This window comes from Lucilia sericata, unplaced genomic scaffold, assembly GCF_015586225.1.
Source record: "Lucilia sericata isolate MDLA Ls3-8-SP2 unplaced genomic scaffold, ASM1558622v1 Contig001536F_arrow, whole genome shotgun sequence".
NCBI classification, from domain to species: domain Eukaryota; kingdom Metazoa; phylum Arthropoda; class Insecta; order Diptera; family Calliphoridae; genus Lucilia; species Lucilia sericata.
Window position 1 is genome coordinate 37,522 of NW_023995460.1, and position 13,153 is coordinate 50,674.

Sequence of the window (13,153 nt, forward strand, 5' to 3'; positions counted from 1 at the left end):
ATATTTGCTGGCGCCGGTCTCTATCGTTGATTCACATTGCAGCAGAAAAATAAAGTGCAAAAAATAGTTTAAAAACGCGAAATAAATAACAAAAAATTAATAAAAAAACAACAAATAAGTTTTAAATTTAAATAAAAAAGTAAATTAACTATAATTTAACTAATTAGTTTTACCATAATTAACATTTTTTTTATACCTAACAAAAGATTGTATTTGCAAAAACACACAAAGATCTTATAACAACGCCTCCATATTATTTTCTTTGCTAATTTTTTTTACTACTGCTGCCTTTTTGTTGTAAAATAAAAAACTTTAAACACGGATCAAAAAAGAACAAACGCCAACGAGGCTGAGCCCGACGAAAGTACCCCCCTGATGGAAGGCCACGTCGGTGCCCCTCAAATCAGTTGTAACAACTCGATAACGGGAGGAGCTGAACGGAAACGTCAGCAAAAACGTAAAACGGAACAGTTGAATAGTTATGGTGGCACAGAGCAACGTGATGCTACAGATGGGGTAAGTTGAGAGTTGTTAGAGGAAACTTCCACTCTAGTAAATTACGTTTAATGTTTGATATTTTTAGGCCATTTTAGATGTACCCAATGTGGAAATACGTAGTAGACGTCTGCGTGATGCTGACGGTGGTAATCCCAGCGATCCAGATGTTCCCTCTAGTTCTCAACCTACTAATACAGAGGCCGAAGATGAGGAAGCAGGGTTTGAAAATATGGAGCTCAACATGTTATAAAGATTTTTGCACCCGTTTCTTTGTGCATGTTGGTGGTAGTGGCCACCATTAATTCGATTACCTTTTATACCTATACTGATACTTATTTGTAAGTAAGCTTGAAATTTTAATTTCTTTAAACATTTTAAACAAGAATAGATTGGGCACAAACTTTTCTATAGAAAAATGTGTTTGGAAAGGAAATTAAAATATTAACTTCATTTACAGATTATATACCCCATTCCATGAATTATCTGAAGATAAGGGCACCAAACTTTGGAATGCCTTGGCCAATTCCCTAATACTTCTCTCCGTCGTAGTGGTAATGACCATATTTCTAATTGTTCTCTATAAGAAACGTTGTTATAAGATTATACACGGCTGGTTGATACTATCATCGTTTATGTTGCTATTCATTTTCAGTTATTTATATTTGGAGTAAGTGTTTCCACAGAATTTATCAACCAAAATCAAACTTGTTATATAAATTGAAACGAATTTTAGAGAACTTTTAAGAGCCTATAATGTTGCTATGGATTATCCCACCACACTGTTGATATTATGGAATTTTGGTGTTATGGGCATGATAGCCATACACTGGCAGAGTCCTCTAAAGTTGCAACAGGCTTATTTGATATTTGTTTCGGCTTTAATGGCTTTGGTGTTCATTAAATATTTACCCGAATGGACTGCCTGGGCTGTATTGGCGGCTATATCTATATGGGGTATTTTGTTTATAAATTATTACCACAAACTAGTTTTTTTTAACTAAAATAACGAAATTTACAGATTTAGTAGCTGTTTTAACCCCCAAAGGACCTTTGCGTATTTTAGTAGAAACCGCCCAGGAAAGAAATGAACAAATATTCCCCGCCTTAATCTACTCTTGTAAGTAAATTTTGTGTTTTTAAGAGAACTTAAACTAAATAACTGTACTTTTCTTTAGCCACTGTTTTGTACACCTTTATGGGCACCCATGCTCCGGCTCAACGCAATAATTCTTCCGATTCTAATTCACCCAACTCGCCGCATACCTCTACTTCGTCTACTTCTGTTTCCCGTACAGGTACAAGTGCACCTCCTAGTGCTGAAGGTATGCCTCTAGTGACATTTAAAATGCGCGGAAATGGTATTTATTTTTATTTTAATTTGTTTTTATTTTCAAACTAAAAGAAAAACTTCTTAGATGTTGTATAACTTTCGTAAAGCTTGTGTTTTGTTATCTTTTAGTAGGTTTTGTTTTTAGTGAGGTGTAAGGGAGTACCATTTCTTTTTCCATTACTTTTATTCTTTTACAAATTTCATTTTCTCAACGTAGCGCGTTACTATTTGTTTCAATCTAAATGATGTTTTCTTTAAAACTTTTTCATTTCTTTTCGATTGTTTAGAAGCGGCTGGTTTTACCGAAGAATGGTCTTCGAATTTAGATGATCGTGTGGCTCGCCGTCAAATTGAGGTTCAGGCCAGTACTTCAGATAATGCTAATCGTTCTACTAATTATCGTACGGTTACTACTCAGGAAACTCGGCCCTCTCAAATAGGCAGTAATATGACGGAAGCTCAGGAAGAACGTAAGTATATTTTCAAAGGCTTTTTCTTGATTTCTATTTACAGCTTGGGGGTCAAAGCTGATCAAACTAGAGAGCACAAAATACGAAGTGATTACTCAGAGATTCTAGATTATATGATACTCTCCACATATTCAACTGTTTAAATAAATCTCTCTAAACTTTTTCCGTTCTTCTAAACGACTATAAATCAACATCCAACTTATTCCTTTTTTCCAGGTGGCATTAAACTAGGTCTAGGGTGATTTTATTTTCTACTCTGTATTGGTGGGTAAAGCATCATCATATGGCGATTGGGCCACAACAATTGCCTGTTTTGTGGCTATACTAGTGGGATTATGTCTAACATTAGTTCTGTTAGCCATATGGCGTAAAGCATTACCAGCATTGCCTATATCAATATTCTTTGGACTATTCTTTTGTTTAGCCACAAGTGCTATAGTCAAACCTTTCATGGAGGAACTGTCAGATCAGCAAGTTTTTATATGAGAAAAATATCAGAAGACAAGTAAGATATCTATATATAAGCATATAATGACATAATTACTAGAATAAGTTACAAACAAAAGCTATAAACTTCAGAGATACATAAAGTTAAAAAGAAAAAAACTTTATTCTGGAGGATTATTAAAAAGAAAAACGTATTATAATTTAACAAATTTTCTTATAAATAACCTCGATTGTTTTATATACAGTTTTTTTCTAACATTTATTTTATGCATATTTTCAACAAAAACTATTTAATATAAAGTATAAGTTTATATGGTATCTATTGTGTACTTTCTTTTGGTTTGATAATCGTTTGATCCTTAAGATTAACCACCCAGCCGGGTTCTAAACCATAGAACAATTGTCTGGCATCCTTCATGCTAGTAAGCATTTCATAGTCTGGATCTTCTTCTATCTTGGGCAATTCATAACCATACTTTTGAGCTAAAACCAAACGATGTTTACTGATTTCTTCGGGATCTGCCAAATAACCACGATTTTCTGCCGAGGAATAATAACCTATAGCGTCTTGTGGTGGCAAGCAATCTCTTGGGTATGGGTACACCCTTTTCAAACCATTTCTCGGGATTTTTCAAAGCATGTAAACTTCTGGGATCATAATAGGCGGTACGTATAACACCACCATTACGTTCTATGGCCGCTATAACCGCTTCCTTAGCATGTTGAACTTCTATACATATCTTGGTCTTGAATTTATCGGCACCCTCATCGGTTAATTGGAAACCAAATTCCATGGAGGCGGGATTGAAACTAACCAAACCAGTATTACACAAAGTTGTCAAATCTATGGGCTGTTTGGCATCTATACGATTGGTGTCCAACATAACTTGTAATTGTAACAAGGAAATCTTGGGATATTGTCTTCTCAGATGATGTCCCTTATAGTAGGGTTCATAGGGGAAACGTATATAGAAGGGTGTATTGCCTGTTTCATAACCAAGACGCATGAAATTTTGTCTCTGTCCAGAACCCTTATTACCGGCACCATGTTTATCACCACCATGCTGGGCACGACCTCTTTTATCCTATAAATAGTATACCAATAGCAGTTTTATTGAAAATCTTTGATGTAATCGTTTCTCTAGTTCACTTACATTTTGTTTAGAATTTGGATTGGGTCTTAAATTGCCAATTTGTACTCTGGGCAAAGTACGCAGCATTTTTAAAGCCTTGTCGGCTGTTTCTCTTATATGAGCCATATTATTTATTGCTATTTTTCGAAAATTTAATACAATATTTTAATTTTTATTAAATAATTTCACTGCAAAAAAAAAGAAAAACGAAATGCCGAAAAACAACCACACTTTTACAAAAATCCCCGAACAGCTGTTAAGTAGGTGTAGCCAACTTATAGGTAGTTTATAATGGCAGAAAAATCAGAGATGCCACTCATTTCTTATTAAAGCAAATAAAAATTGAGTTATTTTATATAAACACCAGGTATGGAAAATTTATGTTTTGAAATACATACTATGGACTAGACTTTAAACTAGACTATAGATTATAATATAGACTAGACTATAGGCTAGACTATAGACTACTCTATAGACTAGACTATAAACTACACTATAGACTAGAGTATAAACTAGACTATATAAAAGATATAAGAAAAACTGTCTAAATTTTTCATTGCAACACTTTTATTTCGTAAGAAAATTTTTCTATAGAAAATTTTCTTTGTGGCAATATTTTTTTACAAAATGGCTATACTTTCGAAGTTCAGCTATTTTTGCAATATTTTATTTATGCCCTTTCTCGCGTTGCCAATAACATTTAATATTAAATAAATTCTTTAAAATTTTACAAAAAAGTTATGTTTTTTACTTAAATAATCAACAAATTATTAACAAATATAAACAAAATGTTATGTAAAGCATGTAAACGCATAGCTCAACCTTCCGAAATTGAAGATTGCTTTGAAAAAGCTATTGATATAATAAAACACCATTATACTTGTAGGTTGAAGAATATTATTAATACAACAACGTAATATTAATTATTATTTCTAGTTTATAAAAATGCCCTACAACAACGTGACTTAGAATTGCAACAAATCAAGGAACGCAATGAGAAACTTAACAAAGCTCTACAACTCCTACAAAAGAATCATCAACAGCAACAACAACAACCTGCCAAACGTTTTAAGTCTCAACATAGTGATGATTCCTGGTTGGGTAATAATTCTTCACAGGAAGACCGTGTTACCTCAGATCTTAGTCTAACCGATGACGAACCTATGGGTGCTTCCAATCTAAATATGGCTCTTAATAGCGAACAACTATTTGAGACGTCTGCTTTAAGTCAATCAAAAAATGATGTTAGCATAACAACATCATCGGAAATGGTGCCAAGTCCACGTGTAAAAGAGTCACCCAAGAGAAATAAACAACGGGACTCAATGCGTTGTTTGAAGGTTCACAATAAGTCTGTGGAGAGATCAAAATCAGAATGGCATACCAAAGATCGTAAAAGTCCAGCGGAAAAACTCATGGACCATGAAATTTTTACAACCGGAAAAAATGAAAGCCACAGAGGATAAAACTAATGCGGATGCAAAAAAAGCGACAGCCGATAAGAGATTATGTTTGTCTTTGAGAAAACCAAATCCCAGCAAAGTGAAACAGTCGCTGTTAAATTTTAGTACATCTAAAGATGGAAGTTTTCGGGAGGTAAGTAGTGCAGTTTATCGATCTTGTATGAAATGAAGTCAAATTTAAACATTTGTGGTTTCATCAGTGACTGATGAACAAAATATAATTTATTTGTATCTCTCTGGCTATTCAGCTAGAGCCCTACCCTGTATGTTTAGGTTCGGAAATGGCGATGTCGATCGCTTATCTAATATCCTTCTTATAGTGTGAAATAAACTGTAATAGAACTTAAACTGAACCAGAACTAGAACCTAGAACTGAACTAGAACTGAACTAGAACTGAACTAGAACTAGAACTAGAACTGAACTAGAACTGAACTAGAATGAACTAGAACTGAAACTAGAACTGAACTGAACTGAACTAGAACTGAACTAGAACTGAACTAGAACTGAACTAGAACTGAATAGAACTGAACTAGAACTGAACTAGAACTGACTAGAACTGAACTAGAACTGAACTAGAACTGAACTAGAACTGAACTAATGAACTGAACTAGAACTGAACTAGAACTGAACTAGAACTGACTGAACTAACTAGAACTGAACTAGAACTGAACTAGAACTGAACTAGAACTGAACTAGAACTGAACTAAACTGAACTAGAACTGAACTAGAACTGAACTAGAACTGAACTAGAACTGAACTAGAACTGAACTAGAACTGAACTAGAACTGAACTAGAACTGAACTAGAACTGAACTAGAACTGAACTAGAACTGAACTAGAACTGAACTAGAACTGAACTAGAACTGAACTAGAACTGAACTAGAACTGAACTAGAACTGAACTAGAACTGAACTAGAACTGAACTAGAACTGAACTAGAACTGAACTAGAACTGAACCAGAACTGAACTAGAACTGAACTAGAACTGAACTAGAACTGAACTAGAACTGAACTAGAACTGAACTAGAACTGAACTAGAACTGAACTAGAACTGAACTAGAACTGAACTAGAACTGAACTAGAACTGAACTAGAACTGAACTAGAACTGAACTAGAACTGAACTAGAACTGAACTAGAACTGAACTAGAACTGAACTAGAACTGAACTAGAACTGAACTAGAACTGAACTAGAACTGAACTAGAATGAACTAGAACTGAACTAGAACTGAACTAGAACTGAACTAGAACTGTACTAGAACTGAACTAGAACTGAACTAGAACTGAACTAGAACTGAACTAGAACTGAACTAGAACTGAACTAGAACTGAACTAGAAGTGAACTAGAACTGAACTAGAACTGAACTAGAACTGAACTAGAACTGAACTAGAACAGAACTAGAACTGAACTAGAACTGAACTAGAACTGAAATAGAACTGAACTAGAACTGAACTAGAACTGAACTAGAACTGAACTAGAACTGAACTAGAACTGAACTAGAACTGAACTAGAACTAAACTAGAACTAAACTAGAACTGAACTAGAACTGAACTAGAACTGAACTAGAACTGAACTAGAACTGAACTAGAACTGAACTAGAACTGAACTAGAACTGAACCAGAACTGAACTAGAACTGAACTAGAACTGAACTAGAACTGAACTAGAACTGAACTAGAACTGAACTAGAACTGAACTAGAACTGAACTAGAACTGAACTAGAACTGAACTAGAACTGAACTAGAACTGAACTAGAACTGAACTAGAACTGAACTAGAACTGAACCAGAACTGAACTAGAACTGAACTAGAACTGAACTAGAACTGAACTAGAACTGAACTAGAACTGAACTAGAACTGAACTAGAACTGAACTAGAACTGAACTAGAACTGAACTAGAACTGAACTAGAACTGAACTAGAACTGAACTAGAACTGAACTAGAACTGAACTAGAACTGAACTAGAACTGAACTAGAACTGAACTAGAACTGAACTAGAACTGAACTAGAACTGAACTAGAACTGAACTAGAATTGAACTAGAACTGAACTAGAACTGAACTAGAACTGAACTAGAACTGTACTAGAACTGAACTAGAACTGAACTAGAACTGAACTAGAACTGAACTAGAACTGAACTAGAACTGAACTAGAAGTGAACTAGAACTGAACTAGAACTGAACTAGAACTGAACTAGAACTGAACTAGAACAGAACTAGAACTGAACTAGAACTGAACTAGAACTGAAATAGAACTGAACTAGAACTGAACTAGAACTGAACTAGAACTGAACTAGAACTGAACTAGAACTGAACTAGAACTAAACTAGAACTAAACTAGAACTGAACTAGAACTAAACTAGAACTGAACTAAAACTGATCCAGAACTGAACTAGAACTGAACTTTTGCTAGACCAGATCTAAACTTAAACTGAATAAAAAAAATTCTGTAGATAACGTTTTTTTATAATTAAATAATTTTTAAAAGTTTAAGAGCAATAGATTGCGTTTGTCATTAAAGAAACCTAGTCTTAGGAAAATTCAACGATTACAAAAGTTTCATGATGACTTGATTTATGATTTCCCATGTAAAATTTTAAGTGAGGTGAGTGTACATTTACAAGCATAGACTCCATTTAGCATGTAAACCCATCTGATGTTAGCTTTTTCAAAATTTTGTCCACAATGTGTATTTTTCGGCAAATAAGTATTCTTCATCTGCATCGCGAAGCTTGTTTAAAAATGTTTGTTCTTATTTAAATATTTAATATTCTTATTTAAATATTTAATATTCTTATTTAAATATTTAATATACTTATTATAGTCCGATGTAGGAGAAGATATAATCGATGCTAGCCCAGTAGTAGTAAATAAAAACTCAAAAGCTGGACGCTCCTGGGCTCACAGGTAAATCCATTGTAAGAAAATTTTTAAGGGAATAGGAAAATAATAAACACAACAAATTGCCAAGATTACAGAAGCGGCCACAATCACAGCAACAACAACAACACAACAATAAACCCAATAGCAAACGTAACAACAAACAAAAAAGATGATAAGCACGATATCGATAAAACCCTAGATGATATAGTCTTTGACTTTTCACCTTCGAAAAAGCCTGATTCAACTTTGGAACTTAATTCCTCTAAAGACTTACAACCTAAACAATTGAAATTTGATAATGAAATCTCTACAGATTGTACTGCCTTACCTAACGATCCAATGAGCATTTCAACCATTAAAAGTGATACATCAAGTGTGGTGATACTAACGCCTGGTACACAGGACATAATATTTGTAGATGATTGTAGTGATGTTGAGCATGAAATTGATACTATGGACTTATTGGCTAGCACAGATAATTTGGAGAAACTAAAGAAATATGAAAGTAAATAGTAAGTTGTTTGAAAAGAATAATTTTAAAGGCATTTTTAATCAATTATTTGCAGCATACAAAAACAACAAACTAAGGACATGGAAGGATTTAAAAAGCCACAGGATAAACTTCAATGTAATAAGGAAATAAAACCTTTAAATAAAATTAAACAAGAAAAAATAACACAAGAATTAAAGACTGCCACAGATATAAAAAAAGAAGAGAAACCAGGTTGTAGTACAAGTATAAAAGCACAAAATCCTTTATTAGATGAATTAGATACAGACGATGAAGAAGACTTTATGCCTAAACCTTTTATAATAAAACAAGAAAAGGATGTTGCGCCAACAACAAAGAAATTAACCATAAAACAACGCTTCAACATAGACTGTGAAGAATGCGAAAAAGTAAGTTTATGCGCCAGCAATAAATACAACTTTTACTTATTTTCCCTCCCCACATCTTTGTAGTTAATCAACTTTTTAGATAAAGGTTTAACCGATGTACAAATTCAACAGCATTTAGAAAAGTCTCATCAACGTCACTATAACGATATTATGCGTCAAAATACCCCCAAAGATTTTTGGAATCCTTTCATATTATCCTTTCAGGCTGATGATCCTAGGAATGAGGTGTTAATCGATAATCGTTTCAAGGATAAGAAGTAAACAAACAACCAAGTAAGGCTTAATTATTAATTAAAACTATATTTATTTTATATTAAAACAGCATTTATCAAGGCCTTTGTGCCGGTAAATAGAAATAAAAAGAAAAAGTAAAAAAAAAATGTATAAAATAAATTTACAAATTGCCACGTTTGGCTTGTTCAATTTCAATGGCGGTGAATAAAGATTTGAAGTTGCCAGCACCAAAACCCTGTAAATAAATATCAAAAATTTAATATAATTCCTGTTATAATAAACTTTTTCTTCTTCTTCAAACTTACATTGTGGTTATGACGTTGTATAACTTCCAAAAACAATGTGGGACGATCTTGCATATTTTTGGTGAAAATTTGCAACAAATAACCATTTTCATCATAATCGATCAAAATGTTCAATTCCTTAAGAATTTTCATATCTTCCTTAATCTTAGTACGGCTGTGTTTAAGATTTTCAGTTAAAATTTCATAATAAGAATCGGGTATGGATAAAAATTCCATGCCTCTGGCTTTCAAGTTTCTAATGGCGGTGATAATATCACTGGTATTCAAGGCAATATGTTGGACACCAGCACCACCATAGTATTCTACATATTCTTGAATTTGTGATTTCTTTTTGCCCTTGGCTGGCTCATTAATGGGCATCTTAACAGTCTCTTCGTAGTTGGCCATGACAATGGATCTCAAGGCTGAGTATTCGGTATGAATTTGTGAATCATCCACAGACCAGAAACGATGGAATTGCAAAATGCGCTCATACCAAGCGGCTACACTTTCCATTTGCAAATCGGGTTGATTGCCGACCACATGGTCAATGAAGTCTAATTTAGCGGCGGGTAAATTTTCCAATAAAACATCTTTGGGCAGGGATTTGAAACCGGGCAAGAAAACACCACGGTAATTGCTGCGATCCACAAAAGTGTGGGTGGTGTCACCGTACTAAAAATAAAGAAAACATGTCTCAAAAATCTTTTAATTAATTTATAAACAACACCCAACTTACTGTCTTAATGGTAGCAAATTTAACGGTACCATATTCATCGGTTTCCTCCCACAATTCTCTCACAACCTCAGCACCCTTTTCTTTGGCAAACTTGAAGATAGCTTCAATATCTTCTACCTCAAAGGCTACATCCTTAACACCATCACCGTGCTTCATGACATGATGACCGTGTTCCTCATCATCGGTGGTGTACGCAGAGACGAAAACAAATACAATTTTGTTTTGTTTAACAGCATGTTTGGCATATTTTCTATTGCCGGTCTCTAAACCTTGATAACCCAAAGGTGTAAAACCCATACGGGTGGTATAGAAGCTAGCGGCCTGTTTGGCATTGCCAACGTAAAAGGTTAAATGGTCGAAGGAAAGAAATTTACCGGCTTCTGGTTTTGCTCCTTTATCGGTATATGTGGTCTAGAAAAGGGGATAAACAGGAGATATATAATTAACTGCAAAAACAAGAACTGAAATAGAACTGAACTGGAAGTGAACTAGAACTAAACTAGAACTGAACAATAACTGAACTAGAACTGCACTAAAACTGAACTAGAACAAAACTAGAAATGAACTAGAACTGAACTAAAACTGAACTAGAACTTAACCAGAACTCAACTAGAACTGAACTAGAACTGAACTAGAACTGAACTAGAACTGAACTAGAACTGAACTAGAACTGAACTAGAACTGAACTAGAACTGAACTAGAACTAAACTAGAACTGAACTAGAACTGAACTAGAACTGAACTAGAACTGAACTAGAACTAAACTAGAACTAAACTAGAACTGAACTAGAAGTTAAACAGAGCTTAACTAGATCTAAACTAGAACTTAGCTAGAGCTGAACTAGAACTGAACTGGAACTGAATTAGAAATGATCTAGAACTGAACTAGAACTGAACTAGAACTGAACTAGAACTGAACTAGAACTGAACTAGAACTGAACTAGAACTGAACTAGAACTGAACTAGAACTGAACTAGAACTGATCTAGAACTTAACTAGAACTGAACTATAACTGAATTAGAACTTAACTAGATCTGAACTAGAACTGAACTAGAACTTAACTAGAACTGAACTAGAACTGAACTAGAACTGAACTAGAACTGAACTAGAACTAGAACTGAACTAGAACTGAACTAGAACTGAACTAGAACTGAACTAGAACTAGAACTGAACTAGAACTGATCTAGAACTTAACTTGAACTGAACTGAACTAGAACTGAACTAGAACTGAACTGGAACTGAACTAGATCTGAACTTGAACTGAACTAGAACTGAACTAGAACTGAACTTGAACTCAATTGCAACTGAACTAGAACTAGAACTGAACTTGAACTCAATTGCAACTGAACTAGAACTTAACCAGAGGTGAACTAGATCTAAACTAGAACTGAGCTAGAACTGAACTAGAACTGAACTAGGACTCAACAAGAACTGAACTAGAACTGAACTAGATCTGAACTAGAACTGAACTAGAACTGAAGTAGAACTGAACTAAAACTGAACTAGAACTGAACTAGAATTTAACTAGTACTGAGCTAGAACTGAACTAGAGCTAAATTAGATCTGAACTACAACTGATCTAGAACTTAACTAGAGCTGAACTAAATCTAAACTAGAACTGAACTAAAACTGAACTAGAACTGAACTAGAACTGAACTAGAACTGAACTAGAACTGAACTAGAAACTGAACTAGAACTGAACTAGAACTGAACTAGAACTGAACTAGAACTGAACTAGAACTGAACTAGAACTGAACTAGAACTGAACTAGAACTGAATTAGAACTGAACTAGAACTGAACTAGAACTGAACTAGATCTGAACTAGAACTGAACTAGAACTGAAACTAGAAAACTGAACTAGACTGAACTAGAACTGAACTAGAACTGAACTAGAACTGAACTAGAACTGAGCTAGAACTGAACTTGAACTTAACTGGAGCTGAACTAGAACTAAACTTGAACGGAATTAGCATTATATTAGAAATGAATTTGAGTACAAGTCGAATTGAATTAAAACTTGAAATAAAAATTTAAATAAATTAGATATTTTAGATCTTTACACAAATAATTTTTCATTTTTGTTTCAAATAACTAATATTTTGTTAAAAATCTAAAATTGAGATGAATATACACTTTAAAAATTTAATTAATCTCTTAGAAATAGTAACATATTTCATAACAAACTTTATTTTCCACTTAAATTATTCAGTAAATCATTTGTTAAGTCCTGTTAAAAATCCATTTTTAAGTCCTTTTTATAGCTTCAATAACTTTTCACTTCATTTTATAAACTTATATAATCAAACACATGATTTGATGTTTTTATTTCTCGATTCTTCTATCACACCAACATACCATTATCACTTTACACTATAGTTTTTAAGTTGCTTAATATTTTATCGAAAAAATTAGAAATTATTGATTTTAATTAAAATTGATTCCACTTCTTAAGTTTAGTATCTTCGCTAAGACTATTTAAAGTTGAATGATAAGCGTCGAGCGGTTCATAGCCTCTTTTAAAGCATTTGGCGGCGCTTTATTTTCTTATAACTTTTAACTAGATTTAAATAATCAGGTGAAAATCCTGCTTTACCGCTCGTTTTATAGTGTTTTTTTAAATTTGAATATTTATTTTGTTTTTTTTTTTTCTTATTATTATTATTTTTTTTTTTTTTTTTTGAACAAACAAGTATTTTGTTTTTCTCGTTCTGTTACAGTTGTTATTTTTTTTCGATTTTATTATTTTTATTTTGATTTTAATATGCATAAATTATAAATT

At 33.3% G+C, this 13,153-nt stretch overlaps 4 protein-coding genes across 4 annotated transcripts; 2 read left to right on the top strand and 2 right to left on the bottom strand.

The window, feature by feature from the left end:
• LOC119611808 (presenilin homolog) lies at positions 1-3,063 on the top strand. The gene is given in 10 exon segments (XM_037967505.1): positions 1-516; positions 584-721; positions 724-836; positions 956-1,165; positions 1,232-1,452; positions 1,517-1,615; positions 1,674-1,856; positions 2,116-2,298; positions 2,515-2,534; positions 2,536-3,063. Coding segments are annotated over 10 exon segments (1,557 nt in total). The 5' UTR covers positions 1-375; the 3' UTR covers positions 2,785-3,063.
• LOC119611811 (39S ribosomal protein L15, mitochondrial) lies at positions 2,881-4,167 on the bottom strand. Its single transcript, XM_037967507.1, is given in 3 exon segments — positions 2,881-3,325; positions 3,327-3,830; positions 3,900-4,167. Coding segments are annotated over 3 exon segments (870 nt in total). The 5' UTR covers positions 4,005-4,167; the 3' UTR covers positions 2,881-3,064.
• Positions 4,168-4,516: 349 nt separating this feature from the next.
• Positions 4,517-9,428, top strand: LOC119611813 (myb-like protein P). The gene is given in 7 exon segments (XM_037967510.1): positions 4,517-4,760; positions 4,815-5,278; positions 5,280-5,474; positions 8,159-8,241; positions 8,313-8,729; positions 8,784-9,117; positions 9,181-9,428. Coding segments are annotated over 7 exon segments (1,785 nt in total). The 5' UTR covers positions 4,517-4,666; the 3' UTR covers positions 9,379-9,428.
• LOC119611814 (4-hydroxyphenylpyruvate dioxygenase) lies at positions 9,402-12,919 on the bottom strand. The gene is made up of 4 exons (XM_037967511.1): positions 12,730-12,919; positions 10,375-10,785; positions 9,657-10,310; positions 9,402-9,586 (listed from the first exon to the last, which is right to left on the bottom strand). The coding sequence occupies exons 1-4, from the start codon at positions 12,730-12,732 to the stop codon at positions 9,512-9,514; spliced, it is 1,143 nt and encodes a 380-aa protein (XP_037823439.1). The 5' UTR covers positions 12,733-12,919; the 3' UTR covers positions 9,402-9,511.
• Positions 12,920-13,153: the final 234 nt, after the last annotated feature.